Below are 27872 nucleotides of genomic sequence, written 5' to 3'. Positions count from 1 at the left end.
TGCCTAATTGCTGGAACCAATGTTTTAAAAACTGAAATCATGCCAGTTAGCAAATATGTTCATTTAAAGAACATTTCATGTGACTACACCCTTGAGAATTGACTACAAACATGAGAACAAGGAAAAATATTTCGGTATAAAATTAAAATTTTAAGCTCCCTTAGATTTACAACTTCTTCATTAAAGATGTCGGCAAACAGCAGCTCATAAAAACCTGTAGCAATTAAGTGGTTAAATGAACTGCCTCCCTTGTCAATTTTAAGGGAGTGATTAATATTAGATGTTCACTTTACTAATTAGATTCTCCCTAGTCTTTCAGTTTAAAGTCAAGTTAAAATGGAAGTTGGCTTGTTCCATAGAAGGTTCTCCTTGGGAAGGGTAGTAGGCTAATGAAGATTTAATGATGTTCATTCATTCGACAAATATTTATGAAGCTCCTACTACGCGCTAAGTGTTGGAGAAGATACAAAGATTAGGTCAAACAGTCCCTGCTCCATAATGTAATTTTCAATTTAATAGGAGGTAGTTGGTAAGTGGTTGGCAAATGACCCATGGTTAATAGGCAGCCATGATGCACTTGGAAGAGCACTAGATCAGTAGTCTGAGGACTTGGATTTGAATCTTGTCTCTATTTACTGTTTGGCCCTGCATAAAATATTCTGACTTCTGTGAACCTCAGTTTCCTCACCGGTGAACTAGATGATGGACAAAGTCTCTTCTAGCTCTGAATCTATGAATCTAATGCTACCTTTATACATGTTTAGGATGACTTCTATGCAGGGGTGTGCTAGTAAATCCGTAACAACTGGCTCACCAAAAAAAAAAAAATGTACACATGACATATTTTTAAGTTTGATCTGTATCATTAACATTTTCTCCATTTGCTTTCTGAAGTCTAGAAATCAACAAAACAATAAGTCAAGACGATTTCTAAGATGTAAATGCTCACACTGAAAATTTAACAACGGCCTCTTGGCCAGCTTCAGCACATCTGTTACGTCACACGATGCTACTGAACACCTCTCTCTTCGTGGAAACTCTCTCCTCTTTGTATTTTCTTGACAGGATATTATCTTGGTCCTTCTTCCTTCTCTCCAATTGGTCCTTCTGTGTGTCTTCTGTTGATGTCTCACCCTTCTCTGGTCTCCTAACTGCATTTTATGTACTAGGGGGAAGTTTGAGAACAATAATTTTCTATGCAAAGTGCCACAGTATGTTTGGTGAATTCTTTGTAGCGAGATAAAATTATGAAAGGAGTTGGTACAGTTGAATGGGAGGCATGGGTTCAGTCCTATTTCTAACACTTACTAGCTGTGCGACCAATTCACTTCATTTCTCTGTGCCTCAGTTACCTCATCTGTAAAATGAGGTTTAATAATTTCTATATTACTTCCATTATAGAGGTGTGGTAAGGAACTTTTTAAACCTTAAATACTCTAGAAATGAGAGCTGCTATTACAATACAGCCCTTTCATTAGATCCATAAATAAAATCGTGCTTAAAAATGGATTTGGGCCATTTGTTTACAGTGTGAAAGCAGTAATTTATTCTGTCTGTTGAATGCACTTTCCTGGAAACAATCTGACAGCATGGAATGGAAATGAAGGGAGAAAGACGGACCAGCCACTGTGGAAGCTTAATGCCGGCGACTATACATGGTCAGGATTACCCTCCTTTATGGAATGGAGCAAGTTGTTAATGAACTAAATGGGACAATGACTTTCAGCCGAGGCAGTGGCAGCGACTGCTTGTGTGCTGTTAAAGGAGGAATGAAAAGCAGGCAGTGAACAAAGGTAGGAAAAAAGCACTGGATTATCTAAGAACGTTTCTCTCTGGAATGCAGTGCCAGGGAAAATCCCATGCTGCCTGTGATATGGAAGCCATCAGATCCAGGGTAATGGAACTATTGCTTGCAAGGGAAATAAAGAGACACAGAAATTCAGAATATTTATATGCACATCTATCCATCTTCAGAGAAGATGCTTCATCAAAAGAATAAATTATGGCATATTAATGTAATGGAACACTATGGAAGGCTATAAAAATGAAGACTATGAAAAATATAAAGAGAGATGGAAAGACTTATATGAAGTGATCCAAAGCGAGGTCAGCAAAATAAAAACAAGCACAGGCGATAACCACATTTTTAAAATGAAAGCAATGAAACTTTCTAGGCACACAGAGAGCAGGATTCAAGACAAGAAAGGGAACAAATAGATGGTCATTGTTCTGATTTCGCTAAACTTGGTATTTGTGTTGTTTTTATTTTTCTAAGCAAAATCTAAACAATTTTAATTTTAAGGTTTGTTTGGATATTTATTCCATATTTTGTAGTTTGTATTTGTTCAGAGTGATGTTGTTTATTAGTTTAAAAAAAGAACTTAGGTTGCATAATTTAATTTTTTCATGACTCCAGAAGACAGAAAATTTTTGTGGAGCTATGTATTAGGATGAGTGTTTTTCTTGGTGAAAAAATCAACCTTAGATTACTTCCAACCTGCTACCCTTTCCGACCCAGTTCTGAGAAAAATCCTACTTCTACACCACAGATATTTAGGGTTTTGTGATACACTGCCCCAAAGAATTTCCATTTCTTCAGGAAGGCGTTCCCCCCCTAACCCCACCCATTCAGCTGTCCACCCATGACTGAACCATCAAAGGCCTAAGTGGAAGGTGATCATACATTCACTCTCCCATGAGTAGGACTATTCTACCTCAGATTAATTTACCTGCACTCTGGGAGGACTGAGGCCAGTTAAGTCTGAACCAAGTAGAGTACAGGGGAATGTTTATTTAGGTAGTCAAGGTATAGTGAACCTGGACTTGTAGCCAAAGAAACTTGGGTTTAAATCCCAGGTTTTGCATTTATTGACATGATTTTGAGCAAGTCACTTCATTTCTCTGAGTTTCAACATCCCTATCTGTACAATGGGATGATAACACTTATCATGTACCCTCTACCCATCCTTCAAAAGATCCTCATTTTTGTCAGCATGGCCATCCTAGTTGTTGACAAATAGCAACCACTCCATGCATGAGCAGTCTTCAGGTGTGGCCATGGCCAAAAAAATTATCTCCAACCTTTTGTTAGTGCAAAGAGCAGAATATGGAGGACCTAAGAGTAAATGATGGGCTCTGATACTTACTGCCTGAGTAATTTGGGGCAATTCACTCACGTCCTCTGGCCTTGCTTCTTCCTCTGTAAAACTGAAAAGGGAGGGAGGGCTGGACTAGGCTTCACTGTCCTGTCTACCTCTAAATCCTATGATAAGACTCTCTACGCTTAACTAAATTGGGCCTCTGTGCTCTTGCTCTCTCTGTCTCTCTGTCACTCACATACACACACACACACACACACACACACACACACACACACACACTCTGAAAGCCTTCCCAGCTTTGTAGGACCTGCCAGACCTTGTCCTTTACTGGCTTAACCTTTAAGGACCCCTGGTCACTGCCCACTTTGTGGTAGGGCACTGCATGGAGATGTCAGCAGACGGTTATAATTAGGATCAAGCATAGGAAAGAGTATGTTTGTGGAGGCAGGGCAGCAGGGTTGGGAGACAACAGAGTGATAGCTTTTAAAATCTCTTTTTTTTTATCATGTCTTCAGTCATTTCATACAAACCAGTGATACCAATGGATGTTTCTGAAATGTGTCAGATGCCACTGACAAATCATTTTTCAAAGCTGTTCTTTGCCATATGCTCTTAAGCTGAAACAAATCAATCCAAAATCAAGGGGAAAGTGGCTTATCCAAAGTCACACAGCCAGGAAGTGTCAGAGCTGGGATTTGAACCTACATCTCTTCTCCAAGTCCAGTGTTTCCCATTGTCTCTCATTCCTTATCTTATCTCATCATTTTAGAGTTGGCCAAGTTAGGATTCACCTGCAAATTCTGCTCTGTTGAACTATTCTTATAGGAACCAGAGATCCCTAGTGGATCAGGAAAGCCCACCTAGTCACTCACGAGACAGTAACCACCGACATTCCTTGCTTCCGATTTGCCAGCATTTAAAGTATGGAAGGGAGTATATGACTTGAGACTGTTGAGTATCCTGTTCTGACTTGTGGTCTGCCTTTATTTCCATCCTACCTTCTAGTGGTCATGGACTTCATCATCAGTACCCTACAAGTCCCTGGGAACCTTAAGAACACAGCATTTCAAAGTTGGGAAGGTCCTTAGAATGCAAAATGTCAAAGTTGGAAGGGATATTAGAGATCAAGTGTTCTGACTTCTTTATTTTAAAGACAAGGAAACTGAGGCCCAAGAAGGACAACAACTTGCCCAAGGTAACAGAATGATCAAGTAGTGGAGTTGGGGCTTAAACCTAGGTCTACAGACTGAGTGTTCTTCCCAGTGCTCTTCCCCCTAAATCATGCTACTTCAAGACCTAGGTAATAAGGACTGGCACCTCAGTTACCAACAGGCTGGAGATCCCTTCAACAGACTACGCACCACACTAAACTATTAAGGCAGCTAGGGTGGGACAGTACAAGGAGAGAATTAAATGAGATAATATTTGTAAAGTGCTTAGCACTGTGCCCAGCACATAGTAGGTGCTTAATAAATGTGTCTTTCCTTCCTTTTCTCCCTCCTTACTTCCTTCCTTAGCTCCCTCCTTCCTCCTTCCTTCCTTCCTTCCCTCTCTCTTTTTTTTTCCTTTTCCTTTCCTCTTCTCTTTCCTTCTTTCCTTCCTTCCTTCTACACTTTGCAACATGCTGAATGAATAAGCCAGTTTTCTCTTGTTCTTAGATGTGTCCTTTATAAAGTTACTAATCAAGTGTTAGTAAGAGTGGATTCTATTGCTATGATCTGACACTGTGGTCTCCAGCTCATCACTGAATTATGGAATCCTAACAGCTAGAAGGACCTTAGAAGTCATCTGATATCCCACTTACTTTTACAGCACTCCTGACATATGGTCATCATGGTGCACTTCACAAAGGGATTAATAAATGCTTGTTAAATGAATAAATGAGTGAATTTGGCCTCTGTTTGAACAGCAGCAATAAGGAATAACTACCATAATGCTAAGTGCCTTCTCTCACAACGTCTAATGCACGATCTCCATTTTCTCTGGGTATTTCATGTGCACCGAATGTGTGAAAATATTTTTTGTCTCTTCTACACCTGCTCCAGGTACTCTTTGTGCACTGAATGTAAATGTAAATGCCTTTTATCTCTTCTTCACCTGTTCCAGGGAGCAGCAGACCCCAATACCTTGCTGTTTGCTACCAGAGAAGCCTGAGGTGTGGTGGAAACTTCACTGGACTGAGTCAAGGAGGAATGGATATGAGTCTTAGCTCGGCCACTAACTTGGGTGAACTGGGTAGGTGCTATTGTTATCCCTATTTTACAGAGGAGGAAAAAGAGGCTGAGAGGAGTTAAAAGACGTGTTCAGGGTCACACAGCTAGTAAGTATCTGAGACAAGAGCTAAACTCAGATACTCCTGATTCTAAGTCTAGGGCTCTTCTAATCAAATGTTCTAGATTCCAAAAGTTCCTTAGAGTAGAGCATCTAAAATTCAACTTGTACAGAGAAAGGCAAAAAAAAAGGTGAAAAGATTCAAAACCAGGTCATGTGAAGATCGAAGAACATGCAGAAGAAAAGACTTAGCAGGGATATGAGAGATGCTTTCAAGTATGTGAAGGGCTGCCTGTTGTGCTTGGTCGGAGATGGCAGGACCTGAAGCAGTGCAGGGAAGTCACAGGAAGGTAGGTTTCAGTACAACGTAGGAAAGTTTTGGCTACAGCAATGGAATGATCAGTTTGAGAAGATAGTGAATTTCCTATCACCTGACATCTTCAAGCAGTGGCTGCCAGAATCATCGTCCAGGGAATTTCTGTTTGGTGGGGATTGGGCTTGATGATCTCTGACTTCTAGTTTAATTTCAGGTTTCCAGGATCCAAAACAAAAGATTTGCAGTAAGCAGAGGAAAAGCCATGGTAGAGAAACTACCTATCCTGCTCTTAGCGTATTTTCCCAAATGTGTATCGACATTTGTAAAAAGGAGCTTGTCCTCCAAAAACTTTCATTGGAATGGGAAAAAAAGAATGAAGTAAAAGGCAAACATCTTAAGAAGGGGTCATTTAGTCACATCCTGACATTCAATTTAAGTTCAGCGAGGGGATGATTAGCAAACAGATAACCCCATTACAAAACTGTAATAGAGCTTTTCAGATTTTTTTAGTAAGTTTGCATTTTGGACTTAAGTGATCATAGGAATAAACTCCTGGTTCCTTTATCAAGGAATTCAAGGAGACAGTACTGCAGAGAAGCACTGTGTAAACAAAGCCCATCCAGATGTCATGGGTCGTGAGATTTAGAGCTGGAGGGAACCTCCTAACACAAAAATGTTAGAGCTAGAGGGGACCTCAGAACACAGAATAACAGAACTAGAAAGGAGATAAGAGATAATCTCATTGAACCCCCTCATTTTATAGGTGGCAGTGACTTGCCCAAGTGACATAGTAAGTAAAAGTGGCAGAACTAGGGCTTGAACCCAGGTCTCTGGACCTCAAATCCTGTGCTTCTTCTTCTGCACTTTCAGTCCAACTTGCTCATTCATTCTGACTTAACTGACATAATACTACCTATAGAAGTAGAATTTAAAAGTCCAGAAATGGATATTACGGAAGGCAAGAAGACATCTGTCATGGTTTCATACCCTATTTGATTTTAATAACCTGTTCCTCCCCCTACCCCCTGCTAATTTTCACCAAGCCAGTAGTTATAAGCTCTATTTATTACTTGGTCATCTTGTTAATTTCCTTAAGCACAGAATTTGGATCTGCTCCATTTCATCACTCATAACATATAATAATAATGCTGTCTTCTGCATACAAAGATGATGTTGCTGACCCATCATCACCAGGGCATACTTTCGTAGATTTTTTTTTCAGTAATAGTGACGTGTTTGCACTGATCTGTTCCACTATCTTGTTCTCCATCCCACCCCCACCTCAGCAATATCTAGCCAAGGGTATTAAATTTTCGAGGGCATGGAACAGGGCGCCATTAACTTGCCAAGATGGGAGCCAAACCCACGACCTTAGTTTGCACTGTGCTCTAATCAAGTCTCCTAACCAGTCATTATACTTGGCACACTAAACATTCAGAAAACGAAATTCCAGTGGACACCAAAATATTCATGAGGCTTTATTCTTTTATTAAGAAATAGGATATTTACAGTGAGGTAAATAAAAATGACACTTTTGTAGTACTTTAAGGTTTATAAACCTCTTACTCTGCAACAACCTTAGAAAGTAAGCAGGGTAAGGATTATCATGTCCATTTCACAGAGGAGGAAAGAGATGCTCCAAAAGGTTTAAATGAGCTGTCCATGGTTATGAACTGGAGCCAGAATTGGTATGTGGGTCTTCTGACCCTATGCCCAGAATTTTTTCTGCTATACCATGCTGGCTCCTACAAGGATAAGTCATCTAAAGGAAGAATGACAGAGGGGAGACCCTAGACTCCCTTTTGGAGGCAATCCTTGAACAAGCTCCATCTGTGCAAAGTCCAACTCAGATCTCATCTCCTCCTTGAAGATTTCCCTGATCCTCTTGATAAAATACATTAAGTGCTATAAAAGACACCAAATTAAAAAAAATGAACAAAAAAGGAGGTAGGCTGGTCAAATAGCAATAACAAAGGATCATAATAACAAGTGCTAACATTTTTAATAGCATTTTAAAGTTTGAAAAGCCACATATATGTCTGTCTCTCTATCTCTGTTTATTTTGTTATCTATCATCTCATTTAATCCTTGTGACAACTCTGATGTAGTTGCCAATAAAATTACTATTTTATAGATAAGAAAATTGAGGCTGATAAAGGTTAAGTGACTTGCCCAGTCAAACAACTGGTAAGTGTTTGAGGCAAGATTCAAGCTCAGGTTTTCCTGATTCTATGCCCAAAATGCTATCCGACTAACATATGGATAATTTATGTTCTGCAGTAACCATGTAAAGTTAAGAGGCCCATAAGGAAGGCTCCTCACACAGATATTGGATATAGAAAAGAACTGAACACAATGAAGGCATAAATGGAATTGTGGTCCACACCAATGGAAGAAGTGCTCAAATCCATTAGATGACAGATCCAGTAAAGTATCATAGTTATTTAATTCAATTTAATAAGCATTATTAAGCATTTATTACAGATAAGGCACTGAGCTAGGAATACAAAGACAAAAATTAAAAATAGTCCCTCCCCTCAAGGAGCTTATATTCTACTGCGGCATATAGCATGTAAACAGATTTTTTTTTAAAAAGACAACTTGAGTAAGGAGGGATCAAGAGGGATCAATTTTTCTATAGGAGGTAGTCCTTGCACTCATCCTTGAAAGAAGTTCACGACTGTAAAAGGCAGAGGTGAGGAAAGAGGGCATGCTAGGGAGGGGAACGGTCTGGGTAAAGGTATAGTGGTAGGTGTACAGTAAACCTGGGTTTAGAGAACATTAAGTAAGTCAATTCAGCTGGAACAGAGAGTGTATGATAGTGAATAATGTGAAATACTTCTGGCAATGTCAGACAGAGCCATATAATGAAGTACATCAAGGGCTAAGTTGATGGATTCATATTGCCTAGAGACAATAAGGAGGCCACTTAAGACTTTTGAGCAGGGGAGTAGCATGGTGAGATCTGCACTTTAGGAAAATTATTTTGGCAGTTGTGTGGAGGACTGGTGGGAGACATGAGAGATTGGTAGTAATTAGGAGGCTATTGTGATAGTCTAGGTGAGAGGTAGAAGGCCTGAACTAGGTGCCAGTGGTAAGAAGCGGATAGTTGCAAGAGAAAGATGTCATGGAGGAAGAATGGACAATATTTGGTAACTGACTGTGTGTGGGGTGTGTGTGGAAGGAGCAAGTGGAGGGAGAGTGATGGTGACTGAGGTTCTGAGCCATGAAGTCGAGGGAAGTCTGGAGGAGAGGTCACTTTTGTGGAGGAAGAAAATGACTGATGGACAAGTTGAGTCTGAAATACTTGATATTCAGGAGGTACCTGGTGATATGGGACTGGAATGCAAGACAATGATTAGGGATTAGCTACCTGTACATGAGAAGAAAGACTCCATCATCTTTAATTTTTAGATCTGTCTTAGGCACATTTCAGAGTTTGGGCCTGGACCTGTGATTTCATTGGCACGTGGAAGTCCCAATGAGAAAGCGACTTCTCCTAATGCAAGTTGGCACCCTTGTTGTGACTTCCAACCTCAGACAGCTGCCTATAGCAGGTATCAGCAAATCATAGCCCAAGGGCTAACTCCACTCAGGCCACTCCCTGTATGGCCTATGAGATTAGAACAGTTTTTCTTAGCTTGTGATATAGGATGAAGCTCCACTTAAGCAACTGTAGCAAACACCTAGCCTAGAGCAACGAGAAGTTAGTGACTTGTCCAGGGTCACACAGCCAGGATGTACAGAGGCAGTGCCTGAAGACAAGTCTTTGGGTTTTAAAGCCAGCTCTCTTCACTAGGCTGTACTGCACACAGCAAACACTTGATAAATGTCTGTTCAGGGCTGAATGAAATCAAAGACCCAAACTTCTCAAGGGATCCTAGAATTCCACAAACAGATGGGACCTCACAAACCAACCTACCCCATACTTGAATCAGGAATCACCTCCACAGCAAGAGAAGAAATAGGACATAGCGTACAGAGCACTGGATTTGGAGTTAAAAAGACATGGGTTTGAAACCTGCCTCACTCACTCACTGAATGGAGCTCCCAACTTGGGGTCAGGATGTCTGGGTTCAAAACCCACTTCAGACACTTACAGCTTTATGACCCTGGGCCAGTCACTTAACCTCCTCTTTGAAATGACGGAAATTGAGTTGGTGGCCTCTGAAAGCCCTGTCAGCTCTATGTCCGTAATCGTCTCGGTGACCCTGGCCAACTCACTTAACTTTGCTAAGCCCTGTGTTTCCTCACCTGAAAATGGGGTTAATAATAGTGCCTGTTTCCTAGGGCTGTTGTGGGGGTCAAATGAGATGATGTATGTCAAGTGTTTTACATACATGTGTGTATAGCATTATATACATGTGAGCTATTGTTAACATTCCTGACAGGGAGCTCTCCAGCTTCTGCTTCAATTCCCTCCAGCTGGGGGGAACTCATTAAGTCCGGAGGCAAAGAATTTCATTGTTAGGGAGGTCTGTTTTTTGTTTGTTTGGTTTGGTTTTCCTTTAAATCAAGCCGTGAAGGATGCAGCCCTGGGCAGAAACCTGCCTCCCTCTCACTTTCCTCCCTTCACGCATTACTTCTGGCTTCGCCCTCTGGGGCTAAAGAAAGAAGCCCTCTTTCACACTCCAGCTCTTCCCTGAAGAGAAACATCACACTGCCCTTACTTCTCTTCCTCTCTGAGTTAAATCCTCCTAATTCCTCTAACTGATCCTCATATGATAATGGGCAGCTTTCTTTGTGGGACATCCTTCCTCAAACGTGGTCCCCAGGACCTAAGACTCCAGAAGGGTATGTGATATTTGCCTACATAACTGTTAGTGTTCTTCCTCCCAGACTGCCTTGTATTTAACTAATTTGTTTTTATTTGTATTTATTCACTTTACATTTATTCCATATATAATTAAATATACTTGTCGTCTCCCCCAATAGAACATTCACTCCTTGGGAATAGGGGTTATTTCATTCTTCATATTTGTACCTCTGGTGCCTAGCACAGTGCCTGGCACATAGTAGGAGCTTAATAAATGCTCGTAGATTGATTTGCCCCTTCACGTATGTAACCAAATGTGTTCCTGTGTTGCTGACTGAAGGAGCAGCCCCTCATAACACCGTCAAAGACAATGCAAAGAAAAGGAAAACGCGGCTATTTGTTGTCTCAGCTGCTAACTCCTGTACAAAGCAGGGGACCCTAGAGAAATACTGTAAGCAGTCCTTTACTGGGGGGAAAACCACAAGGGAATTTTCTTCATTTCTGGGTTAGCCTTATGCAGTTCTCCCTCCCCTGCCAAAGTGACCTAAAATCTATATATGACAATCAACTTCTTTTTTTTTATGATTTACTGAAAATCAAAGACAAAATAGGCCTTTTTTTGTTGTTTTTGTTATGACAGGTTTAGAAATTTGTTGTACTACATTGATTCAATTTTCCTTGATTTCAGCCATCTTTCAATAAAAAACCTGATTCTGCTAGCTGAGAATACAAGAAGAAAACCCAAAGGGAACAGAGAATATTGAAATGGTTCCACCATTTCCATCTTTGAGACAAATATTCCTTTCAGAGGAGAAGCTGCCTCTGAGCACGTGACTGCTTAACAACCTTCTATACATAAAAAAAGAGGGGAAAAAAAAAAGAAGACAGCATAGAATCTAATGCTGTCTCATAGAAGCAGTGAAAACATCTACAATCTCAGGTCTAGTTTACTTAGGTTGCTCCAACTCTCTCTCCTCAGAGTCATCGCATGTACTGAAATGTTGGTCATTTTCTTCCATCTCCAGAAAAAAATTCCAAGATATTACAAACAGGACTGTCAAATGTGACCTAATTTTGTTGAGAACAGCTGAATAAGCTTTACCCCTTATTCTAAATCATTAAGAAGTATGGTCATTCCCGAAAATCCCCCTTTCTGCCAAAGCATAACAATACTATTGTTTACAAAGCTTTAAGACTTACAAAGAGCTCCTTACAAAGAGCTAAGTGGATAGCAGAAATATTATTCCCATTTTAGAGAGAAGAAAACTGAGGTGAAGAAATTTGACCATAGCCAGACAGAAAAAATAAAAAGGTAGGATTTGAATACAGGTCTTCTGATTCTACACTATGCCATATTAAGCTTCAAAGAAATAGCATGAGTTTACACGGGGCTTTAGTGAACTTAAACAAAAATACTGTCCTCAGAATGATGCCCTGCAAATGTTATATGTTCTTATTCCCATTTTATAGTTGAGAAAATTGAGGCTTAGCAAGGTGAGTGGTAAGTGATCGATATATCAGATATATATATATAACATACACACACATACATATACATACATATATATAATTTTATTATTTAAATTCACAAAAAGCTCCCAAAACTTAAAATTCCACTAAGATTTCTGGGACACTCTTTATGTGTACTGTCTACCTCACAGGATTATCATGAGGAACAAAATGGATGACGTATGCAAAGTATTTTAAAACCACAAATCACTACAGACACATGAGATCTTCTTATCATTGTTATTGACAATGACGTTCTTTTTTTTTGATCAGTTGCATTCTTGGACTAGTGACCATTCCAGAGTGCCTTAAAGTCTACGAAGTGCTTTTCTTGAGACACTCCTATGAGGAATAGTACAAGCATCATCACCTCCCCCTTTACAAGTGGCTCAGAGAAAAGTGCCGGTGACTGTGTCCCCACATCCAGCGGGGAGTGGAGCCAGGAATGTGAATCCAGATCTGCCCAGCACTCATTCCACCCCACTGTGGCTGACCCTTTCACAAGGTCTAAGGAGCTGGGTGCAGGGCCCGCAGGACCCAACACTCTCCTACTCCCTAGGAGAGAACCCTCATTGAAGGTGAATGATCCGAGGGGAAGCTCAGGAGGTTGCCAGACTCCTGAGCCATTGCTAGAGGGAGGGTGGGGAGGTAGGTCACTCACCTCTTTTTCTATTTCTGCCAGAGATTTGATGGTGATCCCCAAGAGATCAATGGGCTGCATCTGAAACACAAAAGACAATCTACTTTCTTAAACAGCTGGGAAATGCCACTTTAACATCTGGCTTTGCATTTCAAACATGGGACAATTATCTAAGAAAAGCATCTAGTATTGCTTTGTCTTCACTATAGCACTGCATATTGGTGGAAGTGTCCTAGCTGATGAGGGAATCCATCCAACCATTTATTAGCAAGGTAGTAAATATAGAAATGATAAAGAAAGATGCTTCCAGAGAATACAGCAGGTTAATGGGATCCATGCCTCCAGGGCACTGCTCTTTGGTGTGGTTGGTCTGTCTGTCTCTCCAGAGGAAGGGTCCACCAAAACCTATGAAAAAGCATGATTTTGCAAAGATCTATCTTGGTCTCTTATTTCTTCCCTGGAAAGCAATGCCAAAGCTATAAAGCTGGTAAGGCTTCCCATTTCTTTCCGCTTCCATGGAGATAAATGTGCCCTGAGCACTCTGGCCAGGTGGTGGCACTGGTGTCTAAGGAATTCTGGGCAAGAAGGCCATTGCTTCGTTGGTATTCATAGGGGAGCTGGGGGAATTCCAGCTCTTTGAAAATGCACAGTGAATAAAATAACTGCACATAAATTATCATTTTCAGAAATCAATGGTGGTGAAAAATGATAACATCACATTTTAATGGGCGTTTCTGTAATTTCATGAAGATGGAGGCCCTTCTTGTGAAATGCTGGCTCCTTGACAGCAAATATATACTTTGATGTAAGCTAGAAGCAGACCCTGGGTGGAACGGGCAGCCTTGAGAAGTCTGTGAGGATGACAGTATTTGGAGCTGGCAGACCCTTAGAACACAGGACATTAGAATTGGCAGGAAGCATAAAGGTCATCAGGTCTAGCCCTCCAACTTCACAGATGAAGATACTGTAGGTCAGAAGCATTAAATGATTTGTTCATCAGCAACCTGGAAGTAAGTTAGAAGAGTTAAAATTGAACTAGGCATGGCCTGATTTGGAATCTATCTTCTGTATGGCCCAAGGCTATCAGAGAAACCAGTTCCTGGAGTTCATCAGTTTGGGGACTTCAGTGACCATAATTTCTGAAGCAAAAAATTGGGATATGGTATACAATCACAGAATTTCAAAGGCTCTCAGAGATGATCTAGTTCAGTCTACTCATTTTACAGAAGAAGAAAGTAAGGATGAGAGAAAAGTGCCTTGTCCTAGCTCAAGGGGACAGTAAATTAAAACCCAAGGCCTCTGATTTCAAATCTTATATTCTCTCCACAATAACACAATGCCTCAATCCCCTCCCTTCCACCAGACCCCCATTTTATGGATGAGGAATCTGAGGAGAAGAAGCAACTTCCCCAAAGTCACACAGCGGCTAATAAGAGTTGGGACTTGAACCTAGGGTCTGGAAGGGTGTTATTTATATAACCATACATTGTCTGGCAGCAGATATTTCCTTTCTACTCACTGCACTTTTTTTTTTAACACTATAGTGTCACTCAGAATCCTCTGCCCCCAGTTTTGTTATCATAGGGCTTCTTGTTCCCAGCCTGTTTGGAGCACACCCTACTCAACCTGAAAACTCTTTGAAAAAACCTATTGGGTACGGTGGCCAACCCTATGGCCAACATGGTTGACTTTCCCTTTGCTGGCAGACAAAGTACAGCAGGCCAGACCTGAATATCCTTAAACTCAGAATATTCCTAACATCACTAACTGGTCCACAAAGCACTTTCATTAAACAACTCTGTGGGGCAGGTAATGCAAGTATTACTATCCCTATTTTACAGATGGGGAAACTGAGTCTTGGAGAAGTAAAATGACTTGCCTACTATCACAAGGCAGCTAGGTGTCAGCACCATGATTTAAGTCCAGGTCTCTCCTGACTTTTCTACTTGTTCTTTCTACTACGTAGTACATTTCTATTTTTCTTTTCTTTCTTTCTTTTTTTTTTAACACTATAGTGTTGCCCAGAATCCTCTGCCCCCAGTTTTATAAACATAGGGCTTCTTGTTCCCAGTCTGTCAAATCTTGCCAGCAACAAATTTGCCCAGGGCAGCCATGGGGACATCCAGCCACAGAATTAAACATAAACCTCCCGGGGATGCTGTTACTGCTTCTCTCCAAACAGTCTGCCACATTTGCACCAGCAGCCAGAGGGGCATAGGAACAGGGAAAACATTTCCCTCTCTCCATTTCCGTTGCCTGGAATCCAGCAGAGGTCCAGCTGTTGTATCATTAGGCTCTAACTACCTCACTAAACTTTCTAGATTGGAATGGGTAAACAGGACAGAACAGCCTCCCCAAGGAAACAGGAGAGACGCCAGGGTAGCCATAGCAACAGAGCCAGGAGAAGTCAGCTAAAGTTACTCATGCTCCACATGCAACATCACAAGCATTTTTCAAGATTAAGCTGCTAGCAGAAAGATGTCGGGGCTGCATATTATATTTCATTAGAATGGAAATTGCAGAATGGGCCAAATCACAAGGCGCCTGGTTTTAAGCTGGGCCCAAGAACAACATTTAGTTGTTCTTTTGCTAATATCTAAACCAGAGTCTTCATTTTTAGTAACAGCTCAAATCTTTGGGGGTGGGGGGATGGGATGGGAAGGATCATAATTTGAGACTAGACTGAATAACAGGCTAGATTGTAAACCTCCTTACAGATCTAACATTCTTTGTTCTAAGGCTTATTAAATTCTATCATTCCATGGTATAACATCCCATTAGCTCTAATATTCTATGTTACAATATGAAGATCCCTCTAGGCTCTGTCCAATCTACTAGGTTATTATAATATTCCATATGCTAAAGTCCTTCTCTATGTTCACATCTTATGTTCTAACAGCCTAAGCTGTAAGGTTCCTTGTGATTTGTGTGAAGTTTCAAACAGCACACTAATGATACAAATCACCACAAAGGGACAACCAGGGACCTTTCACTTATAACAGTGATTGATCAGTAGCCTCCTCAATCCAACACTTTTTTTGACAGTATAATACTGTCAATCTTTCCAGGGTCAATGCTTCTACAACTGGTTTGAAGCAACATTAATGTTGAGAGAGGGATATAACTGAGAAGTATGGCTTCCATGCTTTGCCTGTTCTTAGGTCACAAAATGAGTTGGGAACCCAAAGACAGCTCACTAACTCCCTCAGGCTTCTGCTCTGTTATCTGTAAATGTGGGGTTAAGTCTTATTTGCTCTGCGACAGGAGACTCCACTCATTGGTTATATGGTCCTATTCTCATATAGACAAATCTCTTGTTTGAGAGTTAAGTTTGAGAGTCAGGTTCTAGAATCACAGAATGTTAGGGCAGGATTCTCATTTCACATATAGGGAGACTGAGGCTCAAAGAAATGTCCCCATATGTGAGGTGAGAAGATGGATGAGATGGTTTTTGAATTCACTTCCTTTTCTAATAGAACCAGTATGTCTGACTCCAGACCCGATGTTCTACTACAACACTGTGCCACGTGGTCTCTTCTACTTTCAACTCTACCACTAACTTCCTGTGTGACCTTGAGCAAGTCACGTCGATCCTCTGAGCCTCGGCTTCCTTGTTAATAAAATGAAGAATTTAGCTTAGGTGACGGCTCAAGTTTCTTCCTCCTCTGAAATGCTGTGATTCTATGAAACCCTCTGTCATTTCCACAGATTTTAACTTCCATAATGTGAAAACTAATTATACTTCTTTCTTCAATAAATTGCCATGATTAAATAAAAAAAGAACAAAAATTATTAAGCTACATTTGGAAAATGAAAAGTATTCACAGCTATGAGGTTGGATCAAAATTACCATTTGCACTTAAAATGAGAATGACTCACTAGAGCATCCATCTTTTCTAATAAGAACCATGCACATAACTTACACTTTCTGGAACACAAGAAAACTTCTCTGAAATCATAAAAGGCACTCCATCCATAGCTGAAAAAGGAAGAAAAGGCACATATTAAAGTCATCCTCAGCATCAAGGAAAGTCAGAGCTGAAGGGGACCTCAGAAACCCCCTAGGTCTACCCATAACTCAGAAGAAAGGCTTTACAGAGCACCCCTGACAAATCATAACCATCCTCCATTTGAAGACCTTCAGGGATGGGGAACTCTCTACCTCCTGAGAAAGCCCACACTACTACTGGACAGCACTGATAGGAAGCTTTCCTCTTGTATCAACCTGATATCTGTCTCCTTGTAACTCTCTCCCCTTGCTCCCAGTTTTGCCCTCTGAGGCCAAGTAGAACAAATCAAATCCCTCTCTCACATACTAGCCCTTCAAATCCCAGGAAACAATGATCCTTCTGCCCATAAGTCTTCTCTCTTTTTTTTTCTTCAGGCTATACAACATCTCCAGATCTTTCAGTGGATCACATTATGGCATGATTTCAAGGCTCCTCAACATCTTGGGTACATGGCCTGAGGACATGGCCTGAGCTTTGTCAGCATCCTTCCTAAAACATGTTGCTCAGAATTAACTATGACCCTGTGTTTTGACTAGGGAAAAATCATCACCTTCTGCATTTTGGACACTATGATTCTTTGGATGTTCTTTTGACTTACTGAATTTGAAATGTTAAGACAAAACTGTCTGAAGACTTGTCCAAGCTGATTGGCGATGTTTCATTTGTGATCTCTCAGTATAAGATTAATAAGAGCCAATGTCCACTGGATGGCATGAATGAATACCCCAGGATGGTACAAATATTGTACTCAAAATTACAAAGGCCTGAGCTTGAGCTAGGGGGCACTTTAAAGAACATCTGAAGTCCAATCCTAATATCGTACAGGTAAAGAAATTAAGGCCCTAATAGCTCCATGTTTCTTTACTCATCAGGCTCTGAGGAATCCAATACAAAGATGTGTTTGATATTTGAGAGTCTGAATGTACATTTCTGACAGTAATGTCCTGTAATCTCCCAAAAGGGTAGGGACTGGGTCTTACATAAACTTTGTATTGTAAACCAGTGCCCCACTTAATAAATGCTTTCTGAATGAAGTCTAGATAGATTTGGTGCAGTGGAAAAATAGCTAGTGTAGGAATCAGACCTGGATTTGAATCCTGCCTTAATATTTATGATGGGAAAATTGCAGCTCCTCTGACCTCAGTTTCCTAATCTAGGAAATATGGATAATAATACCTGCCTACCTCACAAACTTGCTGTGAAGATATATAAGAAAAAATATTCAGTCATTTACCCATCTACCATTTCTTAAGCACCTGCTAGAGCCAGGCACTGTGCTAGGTGGTAGGGATACCTAGACAAAAAATAAACAATTCCCACCATTGAGAAGCCTACATTCTATTGGGTGCAGGAAAAGCACTTTGCAAACTTTAAGGCATTACATAAATATCAGTTATTATTATTATTGTTATGTAAAAGTGCTTTTAAAATCTTAAGGGGCTACATAAATGTCAGTTATTACAATTATTACTTATTAGTTGCGTGGCTTTGTGTAAATCACTTTCCTTCTTTGCACCATAAAATGAAGGAATTGGAACAGATGACCTCCAATGACCCTTCTTGATTTTTAATTCTATGAAGCCCTATGAGTCTTTCTGCAAGTTTGAGAGGAAGTAAGTGCACAAAATTGATGTCTCCAATGGATTAATAAAAACAGAAGAGAACCCTGAAAAAAAATCATGCTGTAATGAATTATAGGCCCAACCATGCAGTTGGGTGAAATATGCCCTGTTTTAGAACTAAAAGGCTCACCAACTGGAGAGATATTTCCTCTGCCATAATCCCTAAAGCCTACTTCCCTGTTTACCATCAACACATCACTAACTTTAAAAACAGCTTGATGGAGAAATTGGAGCCCAACAGGGGACTGTACCAGGTAAATGACCTCTGATCCATGACCACCTTACTTCCCAGGGTAATTTTATTCATTGGGGATTAGAAATGAGAATTACAGCATTAGATTTACTTCAATAACCTATTACTTCTCCATGCAGATACTCCTTGTACTGACTCCAGTCTCAGTATCCTTCATACTTTAAACAGATAGTCTTTAAGAGTTCTGTAGTTGAAAAAATTAATCATTTAGTACCTAGTCCTTTGGTGACGAACTCCTTAATGGCTCTGCCAGTCTCACTGGCAGAAACATTCACAAGTGACATTTATATATTGTTTTGGTGTTTGTGAGAGAGGCAACATGGCATAGTAGATAGAGAGCTGGCCTCAAAGCCAAGAAGACCTGGGTTCAAGTCCTGCTTCTGATACCTACTGCCTGTATGACCCTGGGCAAGTCACTTAACCTCTTAGTGCTCTAGATGATAGAGTGGAAACAGCACTGTACCTGAGGTCAGGAAGAAATGAGGTCAAATAAAGCCCCAGACATTTACCACCTGTGTGACCCTAGGCAAGTCATTTAATCTCTGCCTGCCTTAATTTCCTCAACTATAAAAAGAAGATAGTAACAGCACCTACCTCCCAGAGTTGTTTAGGAAAAAAATGAGATATCTGTAAAGCCTTTAAATCCCCCCTCCCTTCTCCCTTCTCTCTAAGACTGTAAAGTGCAGAGAAGGGGCCAATTTGCATTGGTAAGGGCAGATTCCTCACCTGGGAGCTCCTTAAGCCAATGGAATCACAGGTGCTGTCCATATCTCTAGCCTCTTCTAAATTTACAAAATGTTGTTATATACAGTTATCTTATTTGATCTTCACAAAAGTCCTGGCAAGTAACTGCTGTTATTAAGCACTTACTATGTGTCAGACACTGTGCTAAACCCTGAAGATATAAAGAAAGGCAAAAATACTTCCTGTCCCCAAGGAGCTCACATTTTAATGGAGACAATGAAGACGGAAATAATTAGATACATACACAGAGTAGATGGAAGGCGATCACAATAGGCTTACCAAGAAAGGACTCCTGCAAAAGGCAGGGTTTAAGCTGAGTTTTGAAGGAAGACCAGGAAACTAAAGTGAGGAGGGAGAGAATTCCAGCTATGTGAGATAGCCAATGCAAAGGCATGGAATTGAGAGAAAGTATCCATGTGGATAAAATCACAGATCCTTGAATTATTGAAGTAACCATTTCCCTTAGATTGTAAGCTTTTAGATGTAAAATGGTGTGTTACTCATTCTTATAAGCATTAAATAAATGTTTGTTGAACTGAATGGAACGAGCTATTTGACAAATCATGAACTCTCCACCATGGAAAGTAGAGAACAGGTGGCCAGCAATCTGTTAGGCATGGTAGAGAGGAGATTCCTACATTTGGCCAGGCTAAATTGAGTATCTCCTAAGGCTTTTTCCAACTCTTAAGATTATATGAATTTTATGCATTTCAGGTGATGGTTGACCAGTAAAGAGAGTACTACACATGGAGTCAGAAGTTCCAAGTTGGGAGTCTAACAAAGAACAAAGTCTAACACAATGTTCTCCCAAAGGAGCTTTGTGGAGGAGATAATTCAATTAGATTCAAACATATTAAGTTCCTTTTATGTAATAAAAGCAGTCCTTACTCTCAAAGAACATACAACCCAATAGGTCTAATACACAAATAATTACAATATAAAAGTGGGATATAAGTGCCCCATGATAAAATGCTACGGGAGATCAAAGGGAAGAGAGATCACACTCAGCTGTGGAAACAGGGATAGAGATCTGAGAAAGTATCATGGAGGTGGGTGCATTTATATTAGTCTTTGAACTTGGGAAGGACTAGGACAGTTAGCAACGCCAGGGAAGGATGTGATGAAATGATCTGTCCTTTATTTTGAACAGAAACTAGAATCACTCTATAATAAAGTATCAGAAATATTAAGAAACTGTGAAATACTTGAAGACCACTATCATATCCTCTATTATTTTTTTCTTATCCAGGATAACTCTTCAATCAACCCTTCTTGTATGGCATGCAAAGATTTTCCCACCACCCTCCTTTGGATTGTGCCAGGTTGTTGACTCATCTTAAAATGTGGTATCTAGAACTGAACCTCATCTTCCAGATTTGTTTTGACTTGGATGATATCATAATGGGGCTATCCCAGCCTTGCTCAGGACAACATGCCTCCAGGAATGTAGCCTAACACAGTGGTTCTCAACATGCAACCCAGGGACCCCTAACAGTCCCTAGGACTCTTTCAGGGTGTCTGTGAAGTCAAAACTATTTCCAAAATAATACTAAGATGTTTTAATTGTGAATACAATAAATACCAATAAATATAACCCATATAAACAAAAACTCTTTGTGGTAGGGGAGTCCTCAGTAATTTTAAGAGTATAAAGGGGTGCTGAGAACAAAAAGTTTGAGAACCCCCAGCCTCAGATCATGCCAGCTTTTCACCAGCCCATCTCACTGTTAACTCATATTGCGGTTTCAGTTTGCTGAATCCACTCAGATCCCTTTCAGACAAGTTGTGTTTAGGCACAGCGCTCCCTTCTGGAACTTAAATCTAAGATTTTACATGTATTCCTATTAAGTTTCATCTTACTAGATTTGGTCCCATGTTTTCCTACTGAGCTCTTTTTGAAGACTGACTCCATTTTCCAGTAAGATGTCACCCTTTCCAGCTTTCTCTCACTGGAAAAGTTGATAATCATGCCATCTATTCCTTTCATCAAAAGCTTTGATAAAATGTTAACCAGGACAAATCAAGGTGATCAGCTGTGAGCTCCCTCATCTCCCTATTCCGTATCTCAAGACCCATCTGCATCACTGTCCATTGTCTCCTTTTTTAATCCCCTTGCTGAATAAGACATAGGTCTTTCCATTGCAAAGACTAACCCTTGATTTGTGCCTTTGACTTAACATGTTTCTTTTTACTCCGGGATTTTGCCTCTTCAATCATACTTTTTTCTCTCTCTCCCCTCTTCAAGAACTGTTTTACTAGACCCCTCTTGCTGACTACAAATGTTCCTTCTCATCCTGTAATTCTCTTCCATATCCTTCTGTAAATCTTCCACAAAGGATCCACCCAAGAAGTATCATTCTTCCTATTTTACAGATGAGGAAATTAAGGTTTACAGAGAGAATGGGACCTGCTCAAGGTCACAACTAGTTAAGTGTTGAGGCTGGGATTTGAACTCAGATCTCTTGACTCTATGATTAGGACTCTTTCCTGTTCTTCACTATTCTGCTTCTCTTGAATGCCAGGCAGAAGTATTTGGTTGATATTTATTGCATGCTACTGCTATTATTAGACAAGTCAATAAACATTTATTAAGCACCTACTAAGTACTACAACTGCTGCTAGCTCACATCCAGAAAGTGTTTTCTTCTCAATAACCTTGGGATGTAGGTAGTATAAGATTTACTCTTCCTATTTTACAGATGAGGTTGAGTGACTTGACCAAGGTTACATAGCTGATAAGTAAAGAGCCAGGCCCCAAGTCATTTGAGGTTGAAGTCTGGGGCTCTTTTCACCATATACGACACTGTTTTTCCAGTGAAATGTTATCCCCAGCAACTAGAATGCATGGTGTCTTGCACACAGTTGGCACTTAATAAATGCTTGACTAATTACACTGAATATAAGGACATGCTGAAGTTTTGTCCAAAGGAAGGACAGTTTGAGTTTTATTTCCTACTAGACAATGCCCAGAATCTTTGTAGGCCTTCTGTCTGTGGCAACCATGGGCCAGTGTTTTTAGGGAATAGAATGATGCATTCTGGAGACTTTTCTAGTGTGTAAATCATTCTCCAATGAAGTCTGGCTTATTTTCCTAAATGTAACACTTGAAACTTGCTCATATAATCTGCCTGCTTTCTGGACAACAGTTCCAGTTGTACCCCTGAGTTTGTGTTTTTTTTTTTCCAAGTCTCTGAGTGGGTTGCCATCTGGTCTTGGTGATGTGTTTGTCAATTAGGCTAGAACATCACAGCCCTGTACCATTATTTGATCTGGTACCTCTGATGTGTCATCAGATCATGCCTTCAAAAGACCATTAGGGAATCCCGCTAATGTTTCCCTCAGGGGAGACTAAAGTGAAGGCCTTGTTTAGTCTCTTTGATGCCTTTTCTCACCATTTTTTCAATCACCAAACACAACTTTTTGCACCCCCCCCAGCATAACTGGTTCAATTCAATTCAATACATATTCATTAAGTGTCTGATTTATAAGACACACTATGCTAAGGGTTCAAAGTTGGAAAACAATAGAGTCTTTGCCCTTAAGGAGCTTACAACAAAGGGGTACATACAACATGTCATTAACTAATGGCTATTATTTTGAATACAAATACATTTTTCTCAACTTTTCCCACAACAGTCTTGTGAGGTGGGGTACACAGAATGGGAAAACCCTAAGGGTCTATAACCTGAGCCAAGGGAACTTGGCAGAAGGTAAATAGCTCTGATATGGGTTAAGGACCCTCTTCAACCCAGAAAATGTTGGACACAAACCTCTTGATAGATTTCACACTGGTTTGGATAATCCAGAATTCTGTATTCAGAGGAGTCCTTTTTGTATTTTTGCTATTTGGTTTTTGCCTTGGTTTCTCAGTAAAACTTCTTTTTAAATTTTCAAACCACAACAGAGAGAACTGGACTGAGACACAAAAGAACTGGGATTGATTATAAGCTCTGTTGCTAATGAGTCACGTGACATTAGGCAAATTGCTTGCCTCTTCTCTGGGTCTATAAAATGAAGGTCTCTTCTAGCTCTGATGTTTTATGCTCTAAAGTTCCCTCCAACTAGATGATACCATTTCTGGCTATTGTGGACTTCAGTAAGGATTTTTCTACCATGAGTCACAGGCAAACATAGAAATTAAGGCACCCCTAGTGGCTGGAAGTTGCATCATATGGGAAGGTTAAGAGCTCCAGACTCAACCTTAGTGCTGGAAGGAGGAAGGGGATGGGCGGAAAAAAAGAGAACAGGCACAGACCCCAAAGAACCCTGGGATTAAAGGCGGCATATCCTCTGCAGTTGTCAAGTATTATACAAATATACTACCTCAACTCCTGAGGGTCTCTATACTATTTACTGATTTCTGTTTGTTTGTTTGTTTTTCCCCAAGTATGCCTTGTTTCATGAAATAGCTAAGGACCCTACTCTGATTTTCCTTGTATGCCTGATTTTTTGGACACAGTGTGTCCATGCTCACACACACACACACACACACTTTTCCTTAGTTTCCACCTAGGTGTTTTAAACAGTCTCCAGGTTTCCTGTGGGGTATTGTATTTCCTTTCCCCAACTAATGTCTGCATCTTGTCCTAGTTCTTTTTTTTTTCTAAAACTTAGTAACTGAGTGATAGATTGGGGGGGGGGAATTTTCCCCCTAACTCTGTATCCCCAAATTCTGACTTAGTTATACCTTAGGTTAGTATTACAAAATGAGTCATGCACAGATCCTATGCCAAGCCTTTTTAAATTTTATTTTTTGAATTCTGGATTTATTTAGAATAAGGTCTGATAAAGTCCTTTTCATTGGAGGTTTCCTACCTACCTCTTCCTGAGATCATCTGTTTGTCCTTTCTAATGGCTGCATCACAACCCCTACTGAAAAATATTCTGTGAATCTGTGAAGGTAATGGATGTCTCTGGCCTTATAGAAGAGCTCCATATGAACCAGTAATTTAACATGACAGCCAAGAAAACCACTATCATCTTGGTATGCATTAAGAGAGGCAGAATGTCCCAAACAAGGGAGAGAGACCCACTATACTTGGCTCTGGTGTAGACTACATCTGGAGTACTGTGTTCAGTGTTGGTAGTATTGGAGAAGGAACTAAGGATGTTTGGCCTGGAAAAGAAGAGACTTGAGTATTGGAAGGGTTGTCATGTGAAAGAGGGATTAGGCTTGTTTTTGGTATAAGAGAGTAGAATTAAGAGTAACATGTGGAAATTATAGAGAAGTGGACTTTGGCTGTATGTAAAGAAAAAACTAAAATTAGAGGCAGCTTGGTGATACAATTGATACAGCACTGGGCCTAGAATCAGGAAGACTCATTTTCCTGATTTCAAATCTGGCCCCAGACACTTCCTAGCTGTTTGACCCTGGTCAAGTCACAACCCTGTTTGCCTCAGTTTCCTCATCTATAAAAGGAGTTGGAGAAGGAAATGGCAAATCATTCTAGTATTTTTCCCAAGAAAACCCCAAATGGAGTCACAAAGGGTTGGAATATGACTGAAAAATAACTGAACAACAACAAAAATAACAAAAATAGTATAGGATGCCTCAGAAGGTAGTGAAGTCTCCACCACAAGAGGTCTCAGAATAACAGAGCTACAAAGGACCTTAGGAATTATAGAGCTGGGGTAGCTAGGTGGTGCAGTGGATAGAGCTCCAGCCTTGGAGTCAGGAGGACCTGAGTTCAAAACTGGTCTCAGACCAGACACTTGACACTTATTAGCTGTGTGACTCTAAGCAAGTCACTTACCGCCAATTGCCTTGTCAAAAAAAAAAAAAGAAAAGAAAAAGAAAAGAAAAAAGAAATTACAGAGTACAAGTTTCTTATCTCATCTCATCTCAACAAATTGAGGCTCAGAGCAGGTAAGTAACATACTTATGGTTGCAGAAGTAGTAGAGGACTTAAGTAACAGAACAAGAGTTTGAAATTGAATGCTCTTTTCAATAAACCATGATGTATGTTAATAGCAGTAGCTTAACATGCAATTGTCTGAATGTCATAAGACCACAGACTTAGAGTTGGAAGGTATCTTCAAGTGCAACCCCTTAACAGTCAGGCAAGATGATACAGAAAAATTGCTGCTGGAAAAAGGTGAAAAAGAAACATCCATTCCCTACTGGGGCCAGCTGTCTCTGACCCACTTTGATGGACTGGTCATCTCACTGCAGTGGGGACTCCTTGGATCAGCAGAGCTATGCCTTCTCATCAAGTATGATTCCATGAGGAGCTCTGCAAGAACAGCTCCAAATCCATTTCCTACATGAGGTCTTTTCTGGTTCCTCCCATCGATGCTACCATCCCCTCCCCTGAAATTACTTCTTATTTTGTATATAGTGTTTTTGCATACAGTTTTGTATATAGTGTTTGTTTTGTATATAGTTTCTGCGTGCATATTGTCTCTCCACACAGAATGTATCCTGAAGAGACACTTTCATTTTAATTTTTGTATCCCCCGTACCTAGAATATCCTAGTAAGTACTTGAGGAATGACTGGAGGTCTCCTAATGGGTCTTTTAGTACTTCATGGATACCAGTGCAACACTTAGGCTTATGACTTTCCAGCAGAAGCCAGATGACCACTTTCTGATGATGCTCTACTGGTGGGGTGGGTAGGAGGCTGTCTGTTCTGGAAAGGGGAGGCATAGATGCTGCCGGGGTCCTTTCCAATTCTGTAACCAGCATTCTAGTCTGGACTTAGCCACCAACTTGCTATGTGACCTTGAGCGAGTCACTCCTCCCATCCCGGACTTAGGCTTCCTTGTCCAGAAAACAAGAAGAGAGGTGTTGAGAGGATTTCTGATTGGGTAGGGTTGGGCTAGATGTCTTCCGGAGTTCCTTCTGATTCTGTGATTCTGTAACTAGGTTATCTCTAGGGCACTCTTCCAGCTCTAACACACTAATGTCTTCAAACCCTGAGAGTGATTAAGAGAAGGCTGCTCCTCCGCTCCCCACCCCCTCAGCACTTTCATAAGGCACTAAGAAACCTGCCTCTCATTTTCCTTCAGCCTTTGTGGTAGTTTTTTTTAACAAAACGCTGATACACAGCATCAGAACAACCCACGGCAGATGAAAGCAAGGATGTGCCAAAGGCTCAGTAGCGCAATTAGCATTCTCCTAAACAAACGAGCTTCAACAGAGCTGTAATTAAGCAGGCCTGTAATTAAGTATATGCCCTTTATCATAACGATCATGCTTAAAAATGGTGTGATGCATGGAACTCTGTTATTAATGCTGTAATCCCAAAGTGAAGTGCCAGTACATAGAAATCAGAGTGTCAGGCCCGTCACCAGACTGTTTGTAAAATACATTAGAGAAAAAAATCGGAAAACAATGAGCTATTCAACTGTTCTTTTTACAATCAGGCACTGGAAGTCAAGAGGATTCCAAATGCTTACAGATCTTATAAGGTTTAAACAAATAAAGAACTAGTATGGCATTGCATTTATTTCTGCCCCTGCCCCCATTCCCTCACCCCCAAGGAAGAAATGGAGGGGAAAAGAGTGGTTTTCCAGATAACCCAAATACCTGCCTTTGCTCTATGGTAGATGTTCTCAGAAAATTGGTCCAATTTGCATGCTGTATTTGTTTAGACATAAAACTGGCATCCTGCTGGCCCTGGACTGCTCTGGCATGAATCTACTTCTTCACAACATGATAGAAAAGGAGAATACCAATGCTGTAATCCTATCTGAACTGCAACTCCAACTGGCAGGGAAGGCCTGCAGTCATCCCCTCTTTCTTGCTTTTAAATCCATACCTTGTGACTTTTGATAGCAGGACGTAAAAGCACTGCACATGGAGCCTCAGGACCTGTATTCAAATTATGGATCTGCTATTACCTGCGTGACTTTGGGAAAGCAACTTCCCCATTCTGGGCCTCAGCTTCCTCTTTCATAAAATGAGGGGGGCTGGCTTACACAATCTCTGACATCACTTCCAGTGCTGAATCACAGAAGCTAAGTTATTTACAATAACACCTATAGCAACCCAATTAGTCTTTAATAATGGTTCTCTGACCAACACGGCTTCATAATTTAGATTAAGATTTGGTGCAAACCTGTAATTTCATTGATACAGGGAACTCCAAATGAAGAAACTTAAAGAGTTTGAGGAAATTGCCTGGAGACACTGAGAGGTTAGGTGATTTGCTCAGAATCACATAGCCAGTATATGGAACTGAGACAGCATCTGAACACAGGTCCTTCTGACTTCAAGGTTCGTTTTCTGACCACAATACCACAATGATTCTCCTCTTTTAACAATCATATGGTTGGTTTATAAAACTATCCCTCATTGAAACATTGTATAGTTAACCACTCATTCACCACATGGTTCTGATGACACTACCTGTTCTTTTATTGTTTAAGAAGATGGATGTTTACATGTCAGCTACGCTACTTATTACCAACATGATCTTGAGGGAATCTATGGTCTCCCTCAGGGTCATAGTTTCTTCATTTTTAAAATGAAAGGGTTGGAGGAGATGGGCTTTCAGGTCTAGGAGTTCTGCTTGAACCCACTGGGCAGAATTATGTACAATGGGTGGAATATATAGAGATACAGATTCTGGCTGCTCCAGATCAGGAAAAGCTTCCTAACAACTAGAGTTTTCCAAAAGTGGAATGGGCATCTCTGGGAGGTAGTGG

The 27872-nt window shown here is 40.5% G+C and overlaps 1 protein-coding gene across 5 annotated transcripts in view; it reads right to left on the bottom strand.

Annotated features, from left to right (window-relative positions):
* The window catches only part of LOC114046893 (multivesicular body subunit 12B), a 327435-nt gene that overhangs the window by 54536 nt on the left and 245027 nt on the right, over positions 1–27872 (bottom strand). For 3 of the 5 annotated variants that reach the window (XR_003569565.1, XM_027867501.1, XM_027867498.1), the window contains exons 8-9: positions 16517–16572; positions 12615–12674 (exon numbers count right to left, since the gene is read on the bottom strand). Coding sequence is in view for 4 of the 5 variants with exons in the window: in XM_027867501.1 (XP_027723302.1) it covers positions 12615–12674; positions 16517–16572 (116 nt within the window). In the remaining variant the exon portion in view is untranslated. Of the gene's footprint in view, positions 1–7187; positions 7594–12064; positions 12296–12614; positions 12675–16516; positions 16573–27872 lie in introns of those variants that run through there. The other 2 variants (XM_027867497.1, XM_027867499.1) reach the window with 2 other exon arrangements.

This window comes from Vombatus ursinus, unplaced genomic scaffold (genome assembly GCF_900497805.2).
Source record: "Vombatus ursinus unplaced genomic scaffold, bare-nosed wombat genome assembly UNPS02014786.1, whole genome shotgun sequence".
In the NCBI taxonomy this organism is placed as follows: Eukaryota; Metazoa; Chordata; class Mammalia; order Diprotodontia; family Vombatidae; genus Vombatus; species Vombatus ursinus.
Note: the sequence above shows the minus strand (reverse complement) of the source record. Positions and strands in the feature narration are given on the sequence as shown.